Source organism: Pelophylax lessonae (genome assembly GCF_965119305.1).
Source record: "Pelophylax lessonae genome assembly, chromosome: 1".
Taxonomy (NCBI): domain Eukaryota; kingdom Metazoa; phylum Chordata; class Amphibia; order Anura; family Ranidae; genus Pelophylax; species Pelophylax lessonae.
In genome coordinates, this window is record NC_138768.1 from 721388524 (window position 1) to 721412611 (window position 24088).

Sequence of the window (24088 nt, forward strand, 5' to 3'; positions counted from 1 at the left end):
TTGTTTTTTTTTTTTCAAAATTGTCGCTCTTTTTTAAAAAAATTAAAAATCACACAGGTGATCAAATACCACCAAAAGAAAGCTCTATTTGTGGGGAAAAAAAAGGATGTAAATTTAATTTGGGTACAGGGTCGCACGACCGCGCAATTGTCCGTTAAAATAACGCAGTGCCGAATCGCAAAATATGACCTGGTCAGAAAGGGGGTAAAATCTTCCGGTCTTAAAGTGGATAAAAATACGCTCATTGAGAATTTTTTTTGTCAAAGACATGTAGCTAAATACATTTTGGCCTAAATATATGACAAAAATTGAATATATTGGATATTTTTTAACTGTCAAAGTAGAAAATGTCAATTTTTCGCAAAATTTTTGCTCTTTTTTATTAATATCGCAAAAAAAAAAAAAGTGCAGAGGTGATCAAATACCACCAAAAGAAAGCTCTGTTTGTGGGAAAAAAAGGACGTAAATTCTGTTTGGGTACAGCATTGCATGACCGCGCAATTGTCAGTTAAATCCGTGCAGTGCCAAGTTGAAAAAAGTGGCATGGTTATTAAGTAGCCAAATCTTCCGGGGCTAAAGTGGTTACGTTTTACGAAGAATATAACAGAATATGTAAAAAGGAAATCAAGGATGCAAAAATTTAAAACGAACAACAGATTGCAAAAGAAAGTAGAACAAGCACCAAAAAATTCTTCAAATATATAAATAGTAACAGGGTCAGGTCTGAGCATGTAGGTCCTTTACAATCAAATCTAAAGTGAGAAACCATCGACTCCTATGTCTAATGTATGCAAGACTGCAGCCAAGGACAAAAAATATAAAGTGAAGTCTCAAAGGAAGCAGCTGTTGCTGGGTGATTCAATCATAAGAAGTGTGGAGCTTAAAGAAAATGGTTTTGTGAGAGATGTCTCCCTGGTGCTACTGCTAGACGAGATAGAAGACGTATTATTAATATTGTTAAGCAAGCAAAGCAGGAAGGGGACGTGGATGTTCTTGTCCATCTAGGGACAAATGACCTGGCTTGCAATGAAGTGTCAGAGGTGAAAAAATCTTTTATCACACTTTGTAATGACGTACAGGATTTTGCATCCACCATTTCATTTTCTGAAGTTCTGCCTGTGCATAATGTTCAGAATGATAGGCAGAGGCGCATAAAGGAGTTCAACATATGGCTTAGTAAATGGTGTCAATAGCAAGGATTTGGCTTTGTTTCTCATGATAGCTCTACTTGGAATAGAAAGGAACTGTACAAAAAAGATGGTTTGCATATTTCTCTCAAAGGAACAAATGTACTTAGTGAACAACTCCAAGAATTTGCGAAAGAGTATTTAAACTAGGAAGGGTGGGCAAAAGAGTGGAATTACAAGAGTCCAATTGCCCCCCGAAACAATGCCAGAACAGGTCAGAAGCACAGAGGTTAAGAAATGATAAGCTCAGAGTCCTGTCTACAAATGCTCGCAGTTTAGGTAAAAAAATCAATGAACTTGGGTCAATAATGGCATCTGAGAATGTAGATTTAGTGGCTGTTACGGAGACATGGTTTAATGAAAGAAATGACTGGGACATAACCATACCAGGGTACTCTTTATACAGAAGAGACAGAGAAGGCAAGAAAGGAGGAGGAGTGGCCTTGTATGTGAAAGATAGCATTAAATCTAACCTAATACAAGTTGGTGAGGCCAACATAGAGTCAGTTTGGGTTACGTTGCAGTTTGCTAATCATGCAGTAACTCATGTAGGTGTGATATATAGACCACCTGGTCAAGTTAAAGAACTAGATGATCTACTAGTTGAAGAAATAGCTAAAATGACAATGAAAGGAGAAGTTATCATTATGGGAGATTTCAATCTTCCAGATATAAACTGGAAAACCAAAATAGCAAGTTCTACCAGGAGTACAGATATTCTAAATTCCCTACCGGGGTTGTCTCTGCAACAAGTGGTTGAGGAGCCAACCCGGAGGGAGGCCATTTTGGATTTGGTATTCACAAATGGGGATTTGGTATATGATGTCATTGTAGGCGAAACCTTGGGATCTAGTGATCACCAGTCAGTGTGGTTTAATATAAGAACTGTGAAAGAGTCACACCACACAAAAACAAAAGTTTTAGATTTTAGAAAAACAGACTTTTCAAAAATGAAATTAGTCATAAACGAGTCCTTATCAGACTGGAACGGATTACATGGAGTCCAGGAGAAATGGGACTACTTAAAAGGTGCATTATTGAAGGCAACAGAAAATTGCATTAGACTTGTCAGTAAAAGCAAAAAAAAGGAAGAGACCACTGTGGTACTCAGCAGAAGTGGCCCAAATCATTAAAAATAAAAAGCTAGCATTTTGTAACTATAAAAAAACCCAGAGCAATGAAGATAAGGAAATCTACAAGATTAGGCAGAAAGAGGCCAAGCAAGTTATAAGAACTTCTAAAGCACAGGCAGAAGAAAAACTAGCTCAGTCTATGAAAAAGGGGGATAAGACATTCTTCAGATATATAAATGAAAAAAGGAAATTAAAACAAGGAATAACTAAATTAAAAACAAAGGACGGATGGTATGTAGAAGAGAATAAAGGGCTAGCCGACTGCCTTAATGAATACTTCTGTTCAGTTTTTACAGAAGAAAAAGAAGGAGAAGGACCTCCACTTGAAAGGATGACAAATTAATCATTTGATGCATGTGTCTTTACAGAGGAAGACGTTCTAAGATTGCTGTCTAAAGTGAAGACAAATAAGTCACAGGGTCCTGATGAGATACACCCAAAATTATTAAAAGAGCTTAGTGGTGAGCTGGCAAAACCATTAACAGATTTATTTAACCAATCATTAGTAACAGGAGTCGTCCCGGAAGATTGGAAATTGGCAAATGTCGTGCCGATTCACAAGAAAGGTAGTAGGGAGGAATCGAGCAACTATAGACCAGTGAGTCTGACATCAATAATAGGCAAATTAATGGAAACCCTATTAAAGGATAGGATTGTGGAACATCTTAAATCCCATGGATTGCAAGATGAAAAACAACATGGGTTTACTTCAGGGAGATCATGTCAAACAAATCTTATAGATTTTTTTGACTGGGTGACTAAAATAATAGACGGTGGAGGTGCAGTAGACATTGCATATCTAGATTTTAGTAAGGCTTTTGACACTGTCCCACATAGAAGACTTATCAATAAACTGCAGTCATTGAGCATGGACTCCCATATTGTTGAGTGGATTAGGCAGGGGCTGAGTGACAGACAACAGAGGGTTGTAGTCAATGGAGAACATTCAGAACAAGGTCATGTTACCAGTGGGGTACCTCAGGGATCTGTACTGGGACCAATTTTGTTTAATATCTTCATAAGTGATATTGCAAAAGGCCTCGATGGTAAGGTTTGTCTTTTTGCTGATGACACAAAGATATGTAACAGGGTTGATGTTCCTGGAGGGAAACGCCAAATGGAAAAGGATTTAGGAAAACTAGAAGAATGGTCAGAACTCTGGCAACTGAAATTTAATGTGGATAAGTGCAAGATAATGCACCTGGGGCGTAAAAACCCAAGGGCAGAATATAGAATATTTGACACAGTCCTGACCTCAGTATCTGAGGAAAGGGATTTAGGAGTAATTATTTCAGAAGACTTAAAGGTGGGAAGACAATGTAATAGAGCAGCACGAAATGCCAGCAGAATGCTTGGATGTATAGGGAGAGGTATAAGCAGTAGAAAGAGAGAAGTGCTTATGCTGCTGTACAGAACACTGGTGAGACCTCACTTGGAGTATTGTGCGCAGTACTGGAGGCCATATCTCCAGAAGGATATAGATACTCTAGAGAGAGTTCAGAGAAGAGCTACTAAACTAGTACATGGATTGCAGGAAAAAACTTACCAGGAAAGGTTAAAGGACCTTAACATGTATAGCTTGGAAGAAAGAAGAGACAGAGGGGATATGATAGAAACTTTCAAATACATAAAGGGAATCAACTCGGTAAAGGAGGAGAGCATATTTAAAAGAAGAAAAACTACCACAAGAGGACACAATTTTAAATTAGAGGGGCAAAGGTTTAAAAGTAATATGAGGAAGTATTACTTTACTGAGAGAGTAGTGGATGCATGGAATAACCTTCCTGCAGAAGTGGTAGCTGCAAATACAGTGAAGGAGTTTAAGCATGCATGGGATAGGCATAAGGCTATCCTTCATATAAGATAGGGCCAGGGACTATTCATAGGATTCAGATATATTGGGCAGACTAGATGGGCCAAATGGTTCTTATCTGGCGACACATTCTATGTTTCTATGTTTCTAAAGTGGATGACTGGGGCCACAGAGAATGTAAATGTATTAAATAACTTCTCCAGCTCTGTGTATACAAAGGAGCATGGGGGAGCTCATGTCCATGATGGGGATTTTATTGACACTGCCCAAATGATCCACAATGGCTCAAAATGTATATGATCCAGAAATGTTTAGACAGCATAAATGTGAAAAAAAGCACCTGGACCAGATTGCATACACCCACAGATCCTAAAATAATTGAGCTCTGTCCTTTCAAAACCATTATTTCTAACTTTTAGAGACTCCTTACTGACTTGAATAGTACCATTGGATTGGCGTAAGGCCAACGTGGTGCCTATATTGAAGAAGGGGTCAAAGTCTTTACCACGTAACTATAGAACCTGTTAGTTTAACTTCTATATTCGGGAAGATACTGAAGAGTTCAATAAAAGACCACATACAGTAGATTAATTCTTTGCTAGAAAAAAATATTTTTAGTAACAGACAGCGTGGATTCATGAAACACAGATGTTGTCTGACAAATCTGATTTCTTTTATGAGGAGGTAAGTAAAACCTTAGACAAAGGAGTGGCTGTGGCTATAGTAAACTTTGATTTTGCATTTGACACAGTTCCCATTACTCGGCTAATGTGTAAGGTAAAGTCTACAGGGTTGGGAAAATCAGTTTGTAAATGGATAGAAAACTGGCTAAAAGACTGAATTCAGAGAGTAGTGGTTAATGATTCATACTCTGAATGGTCTAGGGTTGTTAGTGGTGTACCCCAAGGTTCAGTGTTGGGACCCTTACTTTTTAATATATTTATAAATGTAGGGTGTGGGATTAAAAGCACTCTTTCAGTTTTTGCAGATGACACTAAGCTATGCAGTGGAATAACTTCCTTACAGGATGTCTCCAACTTACAAGCTGACCTCAATGCACTGTTTAATTGGGCATCTGAGTGGCAAATTAGGTTTAATGTTGATAAATGTAAAGTTATGCACTTGGGGGCTAAGAATATGCATACATCATACATATTAGGGGGAGTACAACTGGGGGAATCAAATGTGGAGAAGGATCTGGGTGTTCTGGTAGATCATAAGGCTTAATAATGGCATGCAATGCCAAACTGCGTTTTCCAAAGTGAGAAAAATCTTTTCTTATATTAAAAGAAGTATGGACTCCAGAGAGAGCAATATAATTTTGCCCCTGTACAAATCATTAGTAAGACCTCATCTGGAATACGCAGGTCAGTTTTGGGCACCAGTTTACAAAAAGGATATCGGGGAACTGGAGAAAGTACCAAGAAGAGCAACCAAACTGATAAGAGGCATGGAGGAGCTCAGCTATGAGGAAAGATTAAAGGAGCTGAATTTATTCTCTCATGAGAAGAGGAGATTAGGGGGCATGTGATCAACCTGTACAAATACATAAGTGGTCCATATAGTGAACTTGGAGTTAAGTTATTCACTTTAGATCATCACAGAGGACAAGGGGGCACTCTTTACGCCTGGAGGAAAAGAGATTTAATCGCCAAATGCGGAAAGGTTTCTTCACAGTAAGAGCTGTGAAAATGTGGAATAGACTCCCTCAAGAGCTGGTTCTGTCAAGCTCAGTAGGTTGTTTTAAGTAAAGCCTGGATTCTTTCCTAGATACACAAAAAATACACATAATATAACTGGATACTAATATTTATAGGTAAAGTTGATCCAGGGAATAGCCGATTGCCTCTTGGGGGATCAAGAAGGATTTTTTTCCTCTGCTGAAGCAAATTGGATCATGCTTTATTGTGTTTTTTGTCTTCCTCTGGATCAACTGTGGGTATATGACTGTGTAAGGAGGATTGTATAAAACATTTTTTTGCCTTTTTTTCCCCTTCTGTTGGTTGAACTGGATAGACTTGTGTCTTTTTTCAACCAGACTAACAATGTAACTATGTAAGGAAAACCAGCATCAGTGGTGGTGATATAGTTGTAAGGAAATTCAAGTTGAGGAGATGAGATGTATGAAAATGACCAACATTTGCTGGAGGAATTACACAATGGGGCATTAAACTTAGAAAAAAGATGCAAATATGAGCAGCGAAATATAATTTAGACATTTGTAATTGGTGGCGGCGGTGAGAGGTGGTAGTGACATTGGAGAGAGGTCTTGATTCTCTTGAATGATGATGTATTTTCATTCACAAAAAAGACAAGATGACCAGTAATCAGTAATAGGCATCATAATCAAATTATTTGAATGATTGGGTTATTATGCAAATTGCTAGTATACATAGGAGCAATTTTCATGTGCTTGATACTCTTACAATTGAAAAATGTCAAAGGTTCACTGTTTATTGTTTCCTAATAATGTCCTAGGAATAAGAGAAGGTGTTACAATGTATAATAGAAAAGATTTTTTGTGCAATTTTTGTTAAGAGCTGTATAATTTGAAATATTTACATTTTAGTAATGATCAGATAGTAAATTGCTATAATGGAAAATTACGTACAATTGTCTTTATCATTGCATCTTGCGTGAGCACTGTGTGAGTCTCATTATTTACAATAAGAGACCGATTTTGAATGCAGGTTTGTGTTTCCTGTTCTATTTGCCCCACAGAAACTGCAATGGGAAAGAAAATCCATGCACAAAGTAACAGCAGCTCTGAATATATCCAAGCAATTTACAAGTAAGTTTTATAATTACTGATATTATTATATGCTCCTCTATGGAGCACCATTAGGTCTTTTTATTCTATATCAAAAACAGCAAGCTTTAATACTACAATGTGGTATTTATAAAATCTGAGTACAGTCAGAAAACTTTCATTTACCCATTGATGCTATATACTCGCCACACTTTATTCACATTTTATTTATTTTCATGTATTTATTACCCTTTATCTGTTTCATCAAGAATGTCACTTGGCAAAGTCTTATTATATTGCACTTGAGAATTCACCTGGCAGGTCTATCCAATCTGTCGATTTAATTTAAATGGTGTCCCAGGAAGTATGTTTAAGCAGACATTGGGATTTCTACTAACAAAATTCCATACATTAATTCTTGAACAGAAATCCAGTAAGACTGTGCGGTGCTAAAAGTCCGCTAACAATAGTGAAGTAATATGTGGGGACGTTTTATACCATTTTTAGAAAATGTTAGGCCTCATTCACATGAAAAAAGTGCAATTGGCTTAGAAAATTCAGTGAAAGTACAGTTGTGGCTGCTCGGAAAACTTTTGTGCACAATACTGTGCTATTGCTTTTGAGCACTATCAGCTGAAAGGGCAGGGCAAAGCTAATTGGAGCAGACTGAGAGCGACCAGTGGTCATGTGATTGTTTAGTTCTTGGACTTAGGGCCGCTGTGGGGCAGCTGCAGATGCTGCCGCTCAAAGGTGAGTATTTATGTTTGTTTTATATAATGCCATAATTCTTTTTTTTACCAGATCTTTTTTTATTGATTAGTATAAGTGTAATATCTATGCAAAAATACTAAAATGGAGGACTCCCTGTCCACGCAGGGCAGGGTCCGATAAGTACAAAAAACACAAAGTATACTATTAACTTAAACCACTGTGTCATTAAGTACAATGGTGTTATGTGCTTGACTCAAGCACAAGTACAACTATGCAGGGAAACTAGATAATAGAGAATTTGAATACCATTCAGACAATTATACTCAAGGTTGAACAAAGAGAAATAAAAAGTAAATTTAGATATCCAATGGCGTAGCCCTAGAGGATTTATCTAGCCAGCAGGAACATACCTTTTGAAATTTATTCGGACAACCCTTATGTATCTTGGTACATAGGCAGGTTGGTAATAACCAGTTGCATCCAAATTGAAGTGTACGAGGGAGGAGAAGACTCAGAAGGATCTAAAGTGCTTTGGTGTTTAGCCAGTTCCTCCACCTAGCCCAACAAATAGAAATGAGGGGTGTATGGTAAAGGATTATAAGATATAGAGCTAACAACCCGTAAAACAGCTTTCCAGTAGGAGCCAATGGTCCAGAATATATGAAAAAATGCCATACTACTTTAAATTATTTTAATCATAAGGGGTCTTTTTTTGGCTTTCATGATTAAATGGGCCTCTAGGAATTCAGAAGCACTGTCTTACATTGTTGGAAATATTTTTTTTTAAACAGCCAAGGGTTTACTTTTTTAAATGAAGTCCTTTTTATTCTGATCAGAAAGTTCAATTTTGTACAACTTTTGTTAACCTAACCATACTGTATAGAGAGTTACAAAAAAAGTAAGAGTAAATACAGCCTTTTCAAATCACAAAGTATGACAAAGTATTGTAAAAAAAAGTACAGTAATAGTACATGTAATCAAAATCAATTTTAAGTCACTAAATAAGTGACAGACCAGAGAACATGAAAGATGTAAATTATGATTATAGAGAACCAGGTTATTGTCACGTAATGCACCTCATCTTTTTCACTGAATGTAATTAGGAGTAGGCAGTTATCACTGCATTAGTCTGATCAGGAAATTATTTGAGTTAAAGATTTTATAAAATTAATGAATGAATCCATCTGGTAAAGTCCTTTATCTGATATTTTCTCCTTGGTTATTGAAGATGATGAAATTCAGGTAAAAGCTTCGAGAGACTGCAGCTCTGAACAAAAGCAGAAGCAGCAGCAACATTATGTTATATGTTCACAAACAATACTTTTCAGTGTAAATGATTGAAAAATACATTTCTCACCTCACACTTTGTGGGGCTGGGCAGATAAGGTTTTTGGAAAGCAGTTTACAATTCTCCCAAGGGTGTTTTCCTTCAAAGCTATGAAATAATTATAAAATATACTTGTGCAATAAACAAAACCTGTCTTTTTGCTACTACATTCGTCAATTGAAAGGTACATTCAGTCTTGCAGTAGGAGTATTGGAAAGGGACATACCTAGTGGGTGGGGTGGAAGCAAGTGTTAGCAGTATAATGTTAACTCGTAGTCCAAACAGTGACCCTGAAGCAGCATCACCCTTCTTACAGTATTTTGGAAGCCATATAGAACAGCAGAGAATGGTGGATCACAACAGGAGGCCATTATTAAAGGATAAGTCCAGTCTAAAATGAACGCTAAACCTGCTTTTTGCCACAATCTTAGACTATTCTGTCTAACCCTGTAAAGCAAAAATCACTGTACTTACCTTTTCTACACCCGATCCGGTTCGGTGCCACACTGATCTGTCAACGGCGGCTTCAGCGTGGAGGAGAGGCACTCGACAAGGAAGCCCCATAGTAAGTCTTTGGGTGACGTCACTTTCCATTAATTTCCTCTCTTGCACAGACCTTCCGTTGCTGGAGACCGGACCGGATCGGGTGTAGAAAAGGTAAGTACAGTGATTTTTGCTTTACAGGTTTAGATAACGTAGTCTTATAATGTGGCAAAATACAGGTTTAGCATTAGTTCTTTTTTGACTGGACTTATACTTTAAAAAGGAAATAAAAACAGCTGTTAGGAGTTGCTTGGCTCTTTATTCTAATAAATCATTCATATTCTTTATTCTAGTTCTTTTTCTAACAAATAATTCCTTTAATCAGATAACACATAATGTATATTATAATTGCCAACTTTTAGATTTTTTTTTTCTCCAAATTTACAGCACAAATTAATATAATACGCTAGAACTTAATTCATTTAGAAATGTGTTTTGAATATTAATTGTTTAACCTCATTCTAATACTAGAATGAGTGATATCCTTCATCGCAGACAGAGGTTGCCTTGGTTATGGCCAGACTTCCTATACTCAAAGCTTGCGGAAGGGAAAGAACATGACAAGAACCTCCAAATTCTACACTCGTTCACTGATACTGTAAGTTATTTTTAACTCTGTTATTGTTCTGTAATGAAATAATTGTATCCTTTTTCTAGGAGTTGAATGTGTCTTTAGCTTAGTAAAGCTGTGTCTAGGTATTAAGGAAAATAGAAGTTCAGTGGGCTAAGTGAAACTCAACCCAATTGGGAGTAAAATTGTATAATATTTCTAGGTAATTGAAGAAGATCCTTTATGCTTTATAGAGTATTCTTTATAAATCTACCCTATTCTAGATGGTGTTAAATGAGGAAAAACTGATATTAGCTCTTATGTGTATGAGGTTAGTTGATATTTTAAATGTGATCATATCGGAGACGGATGGCGTTTAAATAAACAATTTCAGTCAGCTTACAATTACAAATAATAGAACATCTTTTCTTTTGAAGAGAATCTGATGAAATAAAAATTGTTGATGCACTCTCTTCCAGACCTGCTGGGTCTTCCATCTTCTTGTGTAAGGTTGGACAGTGAAGGTGGATGTTATGTGAAGGGGGACTGAGAACATTACAGTGGGGGAGGGGTGATGTGAACCGGGGAAGAGTACACTACAGTGAAGGGCGGGTCAGGACATCATTGCTTGGGGGTTATTGTGAAGGAAGGGGGTGGTGTTAAGAGGGTGTGGTAACACTTCTGTGAAAGGGGTAGAGGGGGTTATATGAAGGGGAAGTGAGGACACTACTGTGAAGGGGGGACTGGGACGTGAAGGAGGGGGATCTTCATATGCAGGTGAGGGAACTGTGATGTGCAGCAGGGTTGTTATGTGCAAGGGGGACTGAAGACACTGATGCAAGAACAGGATTGTGACATGAAGCTTGATTCAGATATGTGCATGTGCGTTTGTGCTCACACATTGCAGATTGGGCAGCCCAATAATTCTAATGGGTTTCCCTACCCATGATAAATACAGGGAAAGAAGTACTTGTCTCTTTTTTTAAACCCGTCGCACCAAGCTACAATCACAACTCAGTATGACCCGATGCGTTTCATCCACACGGACATCATCTGGGGTATGAGTCAGTGATAATGTCCGTGTGGAATAAACACGTTGGATTGTACTGAAGTCGCTCCATGTCATTGCTCCTGTTGGATACTACTTGTGATCACACCATTTGTACTTGAATCGTTTGTAAACTGAAGAGTGGATGTAAGTTTTTAACATAAAGTCCTTCTATGATGGCTTTACACTATGAGTTTTCTATGGTTATCTGAGTTCCTATATAATTAGGGAAGACTTGATGTGACAAAGGAGATGTTGACAGCTATCCAGAGATTATTGCTTCACACTGTTTCAATACCCTTTGCTTGAATGACTCTCTGCCGCACTAGAGTCCATTAACTCTGGTAAGCGCTTCTGACTCTTCCCTCTGATGGTGGTCACACCTTTTTGGCAATCTTCTATTCTAAACACAGAATTCTCTTCTTGGAAATAAACGTTATCTTTTGTTTGAACACATATTATTATTCACGTTTTTTAGGATTTTACACTTTAATTTTTTATTGATTTATATAGAGGTTGCACATTTGTCATTTTGCACTTTAAATGGTTTTGCATTTTTCACAGTTATCCATATACTTAATACTGTATGTGTAGAACTTTATATGCTTGATTATTGTATGCATCTTTATTTAAATCTGTTTATTCATAAGGTAAATGTTTTTAGCAGGGCACTTTCTCCTCTTCAGGTCTTCGTGCATTAGCATGGCATGATACCTACCTATGTGGGTAAATGGTGTCTGGAACATAAAGGTTTGTCATTGGTCTGCCCGCCTATTGATTTGAAACCTTGTGTGCACTGTTGTTGTCATTGTCTGTGCGTGAAAGGAGTCCTCAGTGGCCCCTGAAATGTTGCTTTGTTCTATGATGATTAAAAAATGTCTTGCTTATACTTCACTCTAATGGGCTTTGCATTTGAAAGCGCCATCCATCATGTTACTGCAGCACCCAGGAAATTTAGGTTTATGGATGTAAGGAGCATGCCAGATTATACAACTATACACAAAACTTGATGTGTTGCGGGAGGGAAATTTTCAAACATGCCCAATGCTTTTAACTGTTTGTAACAACATTTACTTTGTCCCATAGGGGATAGAAATGTAAAATAAAAATTCTATGTTAGATCTTCTTTATCACATTTGTGAAAAAGGTTAACTTTAATTCCAAGGTGTTACCTATGTTTTCTCCACGCCAAGCTTAAAAAAAGGTAAAACTGATAGAACACCTACCAGGTACAATACATTGCCATTTCACAGAATCGGCTGACATGCATACACGAGTTGACCTTTGATGAAGTAGTCCTACAGTGCTGCTGCAGGTGGCAGTGCTGGTACACATTGTGATTTAGGCAAATTACATGAAAAAGAACTCCTACAAATAATAATTACATGGATTAAGGCAGGGAGATTTTTCTCTTGTAGCCTCCTCTCATTTTCCCCTTACTCTTGTTTGTTTAAAATGAGCAGTGCACATTAGTTTTGGTCAAATGCACTGCTCTTTGCACACTTCAAATCTCATAGTCCATATAGTACATACAGTGAGGTTGACAAGTGGAAAACAAACATACCCACCCTCTATCAGGAAGTTACAGATGACAGCAGCAAAGAAAGGAAAAAGAGATTTGGAGGAGGCTGAGAGCAATAGAAGGTATTATTTTTGATTTAAATTAGAACTATAGGCAAAATATTTTCTTTCATTTTGGATAGAGTAAGGAAGAGATATAACGCTTCTAAGTTTTATTTTTGCCCTCTTTGTCCCATTGGGGAGATTTACCTTCACTTCCTGTTCCATAGCCAAAACAGGAAGTGAAAAGAATTTCCTCAAATTAAGAGAATCTCTTGGGGACCCCCAGATTCCCAGAACTAGTGTCCCCTTTGGAAGATTTCAACTCTGTTGCTTTTCTGGGGGGGGGGGGGGACTTAAAATTTGTGATTTTCTTACTTTCAGTTTCAATGATAACTGTTAACAGGACAAATAGAGAGGGTGAATCTCTGAAATAAGGACACAGGCAGCAATAAACAAGTGGCAGGTGTTCTAATCCTGCTCCACTCTATCCAAAATGTAATTTTGATTTCAGTTATACTTTAAGAATACATACTTAAATCATGTTTTTTAAACCAGAGTTTAGTGTCACTCTGCAACAGAGAAAAAAAAAAAGCTCTCTTCCCTTGCCAGACAGGGCTGTGCTGCGTGATGGGGCTGTGGTAAAATCTCAGGGCTCTGATATATATATATATATATATATGTATATACTGTATATATATATATATATATATATATATATGTAGAAAGGTTTCTAGGCCTATAGCCTGATGTGGGTCTGCCATTAGTACCGGAATCCTCTCCCCAGGTATGACAACTGAAGCAGTGACAACTCCGGCATCTTTGTTTGTGGTTTTTATTGTAAATTAAGGGGATGGGAAAAGGGAATGAGTGGGATACTCCTTTCGGCTTGAACTAATTACAATTGGGACTTCGATCCTGAAAATGCCCGTTGGCGCTTCCTTGATGCCAGCCGGCGCCAGCCAACGCTCACTGACTCTGAGAACACTCTGTATAACAGATGAAGTGTTGAATCCCCGACCTGTAGTTCGGTAGATCCAAGACTGAGAACTTTAGTACTCCTGACACTGTTTCACTGTGTAAGTCTCTGAATACTTTGCCCCGCCTGGCGCGGCTCGAGGTAGTATTCTGTAGAACTCCAAGCAACTATCTCTGTAACTGGCACACGCAACACAATTCAGGGTCCAGACTGCCAATGCCCCCTTTACTCCTTGAACTCTTCAGGGTCCACTGACTATGTACCCACTTTACAACTTCAGGGTCCTGAACCTAGGTTATCCCTTTACAGCTAGCTGACACTGCATCCCAGAACCTCTTCCGGAGTGGTCCCCTCTGACTCTAGGCAGACCCCCTGGGGCAATCCGAAGTACTCACGACCTGTGTAGGCTTTCCTGGGACTGGACCCCTCTCTCTCTCCGCAGGCTCTCGGCACACCGGATCCCCTCAGCTCAACTCAGCACTCAGGCGACACCCCGAGATATCCACCTTACTCAGACAGGAGGAGAGACAGCCGCACTCTCCTTTCTGGGACTCTGCTCTCGCCAAAGACACCATGCCACACACTTCCCTACAAACTTATACCCACTCCTAGAATCCCTTGCAGCGTAATCTGCCTTCTGGGGTAGTTAGAAGCTGGGATGTGTCCCCTGATTGGGCTTCCCACACTGCCCTATGAGACGCCTCTCACAGGAGCCAGTGGGGATACTTCTCCCCTCAGCAGGCACATCTGGAAGCCCTGACACCCTAACTAGATAAATCACAGCCCTGCTGTTAGGCAGACAAGGCACACTATAGTTTTACCTAGCACCTATTTGTAGGGTGCTACATATATACAGGTTCATTTCATAAAATCAGAATATCCTCAAAAAGTAATTTTTTTTTTCAGGAATTCAATTCAAAAGGTGAAACTCATATATTTTATATAGACGCGTTACACACCGAGTGATATATTTCAAGCATTTCTGTCTTTTAATTTTGATGATTATAGCTTACAGCTTGTGAAAACCCAAAACTCAGTATCTCAGAAATATAGACTATTACATAAGGCCAAAAAAAAGGAATTACTGCATCAATGCGGTGTGGCATGGAAGCGGTCAGCCTGTGGCACTGCTGAGGTGTTATGGAAGCCCAGGTTTCCTTCAGCCTTCAGCCAATCTGCATTGTTGAGTCTAGTGCCCCTTATCTTCCTCTTGACAATATCCCACAGATTCTCTATGGGGTTTAGGTCAGGCCAGTTTGCTGGCCAATCAAGTCAAGTGATACCATCATCATTAAACCAGGTATTGGTACTTTTGGCAGTGTGGGCAGGTGCTAAGTCCTGCTGGAAAATGAAATCAGCATCTCCTTAAAGCTGGTCAGCAGAGGGAAGCATGAAGTGTTCTAGCATTTTCTGGTAGAGGGCTGCGCAAATTTTGGACTTGATAAAACACTGTTAACCAACACCAGCGGATGACATGGCTACCCAAATCATCACAGACTGTGAAAAATGTTGCATTTCATTTGGAAATCAAGGTCCTGGAGTCTGGGGGAAGAGTGGAGAGGCACAGAATTCAAGTTGCATGAGTTACAGTGTGAAGTTTCCACAGTCAGTGATGATTTAGGGAGCCATGACATCTGCTGGTGTTGGTCCACTGTGTCCAAAGTCCAAAGTCAGCACATCTCTCAACTAGGAAATTCTAGCGCACTTCATTCTTCCCTCTACTGGCCAGCTTAATGAAGATACTGATTTCATTTTCTAGCAGGACTTGGCATCTGCCCATACTGCCAAAAGTACCAATACCTGGCTTAATGGTATCACTATGCTTGATTGGCCAACAAACCCGACTGACCTAAACCCCATAGAGAATCTGTGGAGTATTGTCAAGAGGAAGATGAGACACCAGGCCCAATAATGAACATGATTTGAAAGTCACTATCAAAGAAACCTGGGCTTCCATAACACCTCAGCAGTGCCAGATGCTGATCGCCTCCATGCCACACGACATTGATGCAGCAATGCATGCAAAAGTAGCCCTGACCAAGTATTGAGTGCATACTATACTGTATGTGGACATACTTTTCAGTAAGCCAACATTTCTGTATTAAAAATTATTTTTTTTATTGGTCTTATGTAATATTCTATTTTTCGGAGATGCTGAATTTTGGGTTTTCACTAGCTGTAACCCATAATCCCCATAAACCCCAGAAATGCATAGAATATATCACTCTGTGTGTAACGCATCTATATAAAATATATGAGTTTCACTTTTTGAATTTAATCACTGAAATAAATTAAATTTTTGATGATATTCTAATTTTATGAGATGCATCTGTATTAGCTGTTTGTCAGACGTTCAGTCTCATAACATTATAAATCAAAAGATACCACAAATGTCTGTAAAGGTTCTCATAAAGCCAGGTCCCAGTTTGGCTCAGCCTTTCCCAAATTTTAAAACCCCCGAAGAACCCTTGAAATATGTATAGGTCCCTAGGAACCCCTGCTAAGATTGATCATTTGGGGTCATTGGGCAAATGTCCCTTACATTGGTAGTAGTCAGTGGTAAAAATGCACTTCTTTCAGTAGTGGTCAGAATGCCACCATTGCACAATGGTTGCTGGCACCATCAGATGGAAGGTTTATTAGCCTCAGGGAACCCCTGGATACCTTTAAAGGCACCTTGGTTGGCAATGGCTGGTATAGCTAAGCGTAGTTAACTAGACTTGTACTATAAAGTTGGACAACAATATAGAATATGTTGTTGAGCATTATTGAATAAGTCTGGCTGAATGTGACTAACTATTATTAGCTAAAAAGGTAATATTTTTTTTATGTGTTTTAATGTAATCAGGTCATTAGAGAAAGAGCTAAAATTTTAAAAGAACAAGGATTGGTGGAGGAACAGCCCAGCAGTGATGTATATTCCAGCAAAAGTAAGAAAAGAAGTGCATTTCTAGACATGCTTCTGAGTGCTACAGATGATTCTGGCAACAAACTGAGCTATAAAGACATTCGTGAAGAGGTTGATACTTTCATGTTTGAGGTAACTCTTCTAAACAAAGGATGATTTTAAGTACAGTAAAACATGTATAAATACCTCTGATGGATAGCTCTATCCGAAGACTTGTAAAAATGTAATCACCCACTAGTATCTCAAATGCATAAATTACAGGCCAGCCTTGTCTTTCTTTAATGAAATGAGATCAATGCCCCGGCAATCTGATAATACAGTAGATAATAATATAAACATTTGTCTATCAATTAACAGGGGCATGATACAACTGCTGCAGCTATGAACTGGTCTTTATACTTGCTAGGGTCCCACCCTGAAGTGCAGAGAAATGTCCATAAAGAAGTGGATGAAGTATTTGGTATGTTGCCATGCAATGTTTTTTTCTGTAGACTTTTGCTCGAACTTACTCTTACTTAAAGCACCACATTTAGAATTATACATTCTGAATTTTTTTTCGAAATATAGGAAAATGTGACAAGTTACATAGTTACATAGTTAGTGAGGTTGAAAAAAGACATCAGTCCATCCAGTTCAACCTATGATGTGTGTGTGTGTTTGCTTTTAACCGTACATTGTATACCCCTGTATGTTGTGGTCTTTAAGGTGCCCATCTAATAGTTTTTTGAAACTATCAATGCTCCCTGCTGATACAACTGCTTGTGGAAGAGAATTCCACATCCTTACCGCTCTTACAGTGAAGAACCCCTTACGCATTTTAAGGTTAAACCGCCTTTCCTCTAGTTTTAGTGAGTGGCCACGTGTCTTGTTGTATTTTCTTACTCTGAATAGTTTGTTCTTTATGCTAGGGTCGCCAGTACAGTATTTGTACATTGATATCATATCCCCCCTCAAACGTCTCTTCTCTAGAGAGAATAAGTTCAGTGCTTGTAGTCTTTCCTCATAACTGATGTCCTCCATTCCCCTAATTATTTGTGTTGCCCTTCTCTGGACTCTTTCCAATTCCAGCACATCCTTCCTGAGGACCGGTGCCCAGAACTGGACAGCATACTCCACATGTGGCCGGACCAGAGTCTTGTAGAGCGGGAGAATAATCTCTTTATTTCTGGAGTGAATCCCCTTTTTTATACATCCCAGTATTCTGTTGGCTTTGCTTGCAGCTGCTTGGCATTGCATGCCACTGCCAAGCCTGTTGTCTACCAGTACCCCCAAGTCTTTTTCCATCCTAGACTCCCCCAGAGGTTCCCCCCCTAGCGAGTAGCTTGCTTTCTGGTTTCTGGCCCCCAAGTGCATTACTTTACATTTATCAACATTAAACCTCATCTGCCATGTAGTTGCCCACCCCGTTATTTTGTTCAGGTCCGCTTGTAAGGTTTCCACATCCTGCATAGAAGATATTGGCATGCTTAGTTTAGTATCATCCGCAAATACTGAGATTGTACTAGATATCCCCTCCTCTAGATCATTTATGAATAAATTAAACAGGATTGGTCCCAGGACCGAACCCTGGGGGACCCCACTTTCCACACCCGCCCAATCCGAGTATTCCCCATTAATCACCACCCTCTGGACTCTCCCCTGGAGCCAGTTCTCTATCCAGGTACTCACCTTATGGTCCATACCTAACTTCCTTAGTTTGTACAGTAAGCGTTTGTGGGGAACGGTGTCAAAGGCCTTTGCAAAGTCCAGATACACCACATCCACAGGCTTACCTTTATCTAGGTGGCAGCTCACTTCATCATAGAAGGTTAATAGATTGGTTTGGCAAGAACGATTTTTCATAAATCCATGCTGATTACTACTAATTATACTGTTTTCATTACTAAAGTCTTGTATGTGGTCCCTTAACATCCCCTCCAAAATCTTGCAGACTACAGATGTTAGGCTGACAGGTCTATAGTTACCCGGGATACACCTCGACCCCTTTTTAAATATTGGTACTACGTTGGCCTTTTTCCAATCTGCTGGCACCCTACCCGTCTGTAAACTATCCTTAAAGATCAAGAATAATGGTCTGGCAATCACCTGGCTGTGCTCTTTAAGAACCCTCGGGTGCAAGCCATCCGGTCCCGGTGATTTATTTATGTTAAGTTTCTCAAGTTTAGTTCTAAGTCTATCTTCAGTTAGCCATGGCGGCACTTCCTGAGGTGTGTTGTTTAGTTTGGCCTTACAAGCTGGAGAAAATTAGAGAAGAAATTATTTAACACTTCCGCCTTTTCCCTGTCCTCAGTGGCCATATTTCCTTTGTCATCTTTTATGGGGCCAATGTGTTCTGACCTCGCTTTCTTACTGTTTATATACTTAAAGAACTTCTTGGGGTTCTTTTTACTCTCTTCCGCTATATGTCTCTCGTGTTCTATTTTAGCCGCCCTGATTTCATCTTTACATTTCTTATTACACTCTTTGTAATGCTTAAATGCTGCCGATGTCCCCTCAGCCTTGTATTTTTTGAAGGCCTTTCCTTTAGCACTAATATGCATTTTTATGTTGGAGTTTAGCCACCCAGGGTTTAATTTTGCTCTTTTAAATTTATTTCCCTTTGGAATGCACTGGTCAATCCCCTTGTTAAGTATGCTCTTGAAGCACTCCCATTTTTCCTCCGTGTTCTTTGTTCCCAGGGTTCTATCCCATTTGATATTTTCTAGCAGCGAGCGCAGTTTTGGGAAGTTGGCTCTTTTGAAATTCAGTGTCCTTATATTACTCCTCTGCTTCCTATAACTGTAATTAATACTGAAACTTATTGACCTATGGTCACTGTTTCCTAAGTTGCCCCGTATTTCTATATCCGTGAGCAGGTCTGTATTGTTGGTAATCAGTAGGTCAAGTACCGCATTGTTTCTTGTCGGTGCATTCACCATCTGACCCATGAAATTGTCCTGCAAGATATTTAGGAACTGCCTAGCCTTGGCTGAATGCGCGCTTCCATCTGCCCAGTCTATATCTGGATAATTAAAGTCCCCCATTATAATGACATTTCCCATCCTTGCTGCCAATCCTATCTGTAAAATGAGGTCCGCCTCCCCCTCCTCCCTCAGGTTGGGGGGCCTATAGCATACGCCCAATATTACCTTCCCCACCGTGCCTTCCCTTTGAAGCTCTACCCATAGGGATTCTGCCTCGTCCTTAGCTCCATTATTAATATCATCCCTCATATTTACCTGTATACTGTTCTTAATATACAGACATACCCCTCCTCCTTTTTTACCTTCTCTATCCCTGCGATAAAGGGAATACCCCTGAATGGTCGCCATCCAGTCATGGGAGCTATCAAACCAAGTCTCTGTTATCCCCACAAAATCTAAGTCCTCCTCAAACATCAGCAGCTCCAGCTCTCCCATCTTGTTGGCCAGGCTTCTGGCATTGGTATACAAACCTCTTAATTTTGAGCGGCTACATATATCCTCATTTGATGTTTTTAGGCTGCTCTCCTGATTTTTCCCCATACCCACCCTGGGTATAGGAGCTCCAAACACCCTACCGCTAATGCCCCCATTTCTGCCCTCTGAAACTTGCTTTCCACTGTCTAATTCTACATCTGTACCCTCCCCCCCATTCCCTAGTTTAAAAGCCCCTCTAACTTTTTGGCCATCCTCGCACCCAGTACGGCTGCACCCTCCCCATTTAGGTGCAATCCGTCCCTACCAAAGAGCCGGTGACCGACTGAGAAGTCGGCCCAGTTCTCCAGGAACCCGAAACCCTCCTTACTACACCAGCTCCTCAGCCACTCGTTAACTTCCCTAATCTCCCGCTGCCTCTCTGGTGTGGCTCGAGGTACAGGTAGTATTTCGGAAAATACTACCTTGGAGGTCCTATTCCTCAACTTAGCGCCTAAGTCCCTGAAATCGTTTAGGACTCTCCATCTTCCTCTGCCTATGTCATTTGCACCACCCGGTCAGTCGCACCACACTCCTGTCGCATACACTCACAGTCTCACAGCCCGGTTCAGTCGCACCACACTCACAATCGCACAGCCGGTCAGTCGCACAACACTCTCAGTTGCCCAACACTCAGTTGCACAGCCCGGTCAGTCGCACCACACTCACAGCCACAAGGACACTCACCAGTCGCTAGGACACTCACCAGTCGCAAGGACACTTCACCAGTCGCAAGGACACTTCACCAGTCGCAAGGACACTCACCAATCGCAAGGACACTCACCAGTCGCAAGGATACTCACCTGTCGCAGGGACACTCACCTGTCGCAGGGACACTCACCAGTCACAAGGAAACTCACCAGTCGCAAGGACACTCACCAGTCGCAAGGACACTTCACCAGTCGCAAGGACACTCACCAGTCGCAAGGACACTCACCAGTCGCAAAGATACTCACCAGTCGCAAGGATACTCACCAGTCGCAGGGATACTCACCAGTCGTAGGGATAATCACCAGTTGCAGGATGCTCACCAGTCGCAGGGACGCTCACCAGTCGTAGGGACGCTCACCAGTCGCAGGGACACTCACCAGTCGCAGGGATACTCACCAGTCGCAAGGATGCTCACCAGTCGCAGGGATACTCACCAGTCGCAGGGACACTCACCAGTCGCAAGGAAACTCACCAGTCGCAAGGACACTTCACCAGTCGCAAGGACACTCACCAGTCGCAAGGACACTCACCAGTCGCAAAGATACTCACCAGTCGCAGGGATACTCACCAGTCGCAGGGACACTCACCAGTCGCAAGGACACTCACCAGTCGCAAGGACACTCAGCAGTCGCAAGGACACTTCACCAGTCGCAAGGACACTCACCAGTCGCAAAGATACTCACCAGTCGCAAGGATACTCACCAGTCGCAAGGATACTCACCAGTCGCAGGGATACTCACTAGTCGCAGAGATACTCACCAGTGGCAGGATGCTCACCAGTCGCAGGGATGCTCACCAGTCGCAGGGACGCTCACCAGTCGTAGGGACACTCACCAGTCGCAGGGACACTTACCAGTCGCAGGGACGCTCACCAGTCGCAGGGATGCTCACCAGTCGCAGGGATACTCACCAGTCGCAGGGATGCTCACCAGTTGCAGGGATGCTCACCAGTCGCAAGGATGCTTACCAGTCGCAGGGATGCTCACCAGTCGCAGGGATACTCACCAGTCGCAGGGATGCTCACCAGTCGCAGGGATGCTCACCAGTCGCAGGGATACTCACCAGTCGCAGGGATGCTCCCCAGTCGCAGGGATACTCACCAGTCGCAGGGATACTCACCAGTCGCAGGGATACTCACCAGTGGTAAGATGCTCACCAGTCGCTAGATACTCCCCAGTCGCAAGGACACTCCCAGTCGCAAGGACACTCCCAGTCGCAAGGACACTCACTGAGCCTCAGTGTTCAACCTCAGTCACCAGTCCTGTGTGTGTGTGTGTGTGTCCCTTTAAGCCTGACACTTGCTTAGGCTCCTGCCTCCCTCCTCTGACAAGTATCCTTTCCGAACATACAGTGGGTACGGAAAGTATTCAGACCCCCTTAAATTTTTCACTCTTTGTTATATTGCAGCCATTTGCTAAAATCATTTAAGTTCATTCTTCTTCCTCATGATTGTACACATAGCACCCCATACTGACAGAAAAACACAGAATTGTTGACATTGTTGCAGATTTATTAAAAAAGAAAAACTGAAATATCACATGGTCCTAAGTATTCAGACCCTTTGCTGTGACACTCATATATTTAACTCAGGTGCTTTCCATTTCTTCTGATCATCCTTGAGATGGTTCTACACCTTCATTTGAGTCCAGCTGTGTTTGATTATACTGATTGGACTTGATTAGGAAAGCCACACACCTGTCTATATAAGACCTTCCAGATCACAATGCATGCCAGAGCAAATGAGAATCATGAGGTCAAAGGAACTGCCTGAAGAGCTCAGAGACAGAATTGTGGCAAGGCACAGATCTGGCCAAGGTTACAAAAAGATTTCTGCTGCACTTAAGGTTCCTAAGAGCACAGTGGCCTCCATAATCCTCAAATGGAAGACTTTTGGGACGACCAGAACCCTTCCTAGAGCTGGCCGTCCGGCCAAACTGAGCTATCGGGGGAGAAGAGCCTTGGTGAGAGAGGTAAAGAAGAACCCAAAGATCACTGTGGCTGAGCTCCAGAGATGCAGTCAGGAGATGGGAGAAAGTTGTAGAAAGTCAACCATCACTGCAGCCCTCCACCAGTCGGGGCTTTATGGCAGAGTGGCCCGACGGAAGCCTCTCCTCAGTGTAAGACACATGAAAGCCCGCATGGAGTTTGCTAAAAAACACCTGAAGGACTCCAAGATGGTGAGAAATAAGATTCTCTGGTCTGATGAGACCAAAATAGAACTTTTTGGCCTTAATTCTAAGCGGTATGTGTGGAGAAAACCAGGCATTGCTCATCACCTGTCCAATACAGTCCCAACAGTGAAGCATGGTGGTGGCAGCATCATGCTGTGGGGGTGTTTTTCAGCTGCAGGGACAGGACGACTGGTTGCAATTGAGGGAAAGATGAATGCGGCCAAGTACAGGGATATCCTGGACAAAAACCTTCTCCAGAGTGCTCTGGACCTCAGACTGGGCCGAAGGTTTACCTTCCAACAAGACAATGACCCTAAGCACACAGCTAAAATAACAAAGGAGTGGCTTCACAACAACTCCGTGACTGTTCTTGAATGGCCCAGCCAGAGCCCTGACTTAAACCCAATTGAGCATCTCTGGAGGGACCTAAAAATGGCTGTCCACCAACGTTTACCATCCAACCTGACAGAACTGGAGAGGATCTGCAAGGAGGAATGGCAGAGGATCCCCAAATCCAGGTGTGAAAGACTTGTTGCATTTTTCCCAAAAAGACTCCTGGCTGTATTAGATCAAAAGGGAGCTTCTACTAAATACTGAGCAAAGGGTCTGAATACTTAGGACCATGTGATATTTCAGTTTTTCTTTTTTAATAAATCTGCAACAATGTCAACAATTCTGTGTTTTTCTGTCAGTATGGGGTGCTATGTGTACATTCATGAGGAAGAAGAATGAACTTAAATGATTTTAGCAAATGGCTGCAATATAACAAAGAGTGAAAAATTTAAGGGGGTCTGAATACTTTCCGTACCCACTGTATAATTCATGTGTTTGGGTATTATGTGGAAGCAGAGATATATGTATATTCTGGGAATGCAGAACGTAGAGGTATTTCTTACATTTGTAGCTGTAGAAGCCCAGGTCCCAGGCACATGTTGTACTGAGTGGTAGTACATTATCTGTATTAAGTAGGTATACAGTTACCTGCAGATTTATTAAGTGTCAAGGGCTTTGCAAAGGGTTTTTGACACTGATTATTGAAAAATATATGTTGTGATGATGTATGATGTACTTGCACTAATTACTGAATAAACAACCCGGGTAAGAGCCAAACTGAGCACAAAAATGTTCATTTAAAAATATTACTCAATAACTACAAAGGAAACAAATCTATGAGACTGTTGGAGGAAGGTAAAAAGAGGGGGGGAAAGAGAGAAAGGAAGGAGGGAAGAGGGGAAGAAGAAAGAAAGGAAGTAGGGAAGCGGGG

At 40.9% G+C, this 24088-nt stretch overlaps 1 protein-coding gene across 1 annotated transcript in view; it reads left to right on the forward strand.

Annotated features, from left to right (window-relative positions):
- Positions 1-24088, forward strand: part of CYP4V2 (cytochrome P450 family 4 subfamily V member 2) — a gene marked incomplete at its 3' end in the record, with an annotated part of 234682 nt that overhangs the window by 195307 nt on the left and 15287 nt on the right. The window contains exons 16-19 of the mRNA XM_082243745.1: positions 6855-6924; positions 9935-10061; positions 16449-16640; positions 16866-16968. Coding sequence (XP_082099871.1) covers positions 6855-6924; positions 9935-10061; positions 16449-16640; positions 16866-16968 — 492 coding nt within the window. The remainder of the gene's footprint in view (positions 1-6854; positions 6925-9934; positions 10062-16448; positions 16641-16865; positions 16969-24088) is intronic.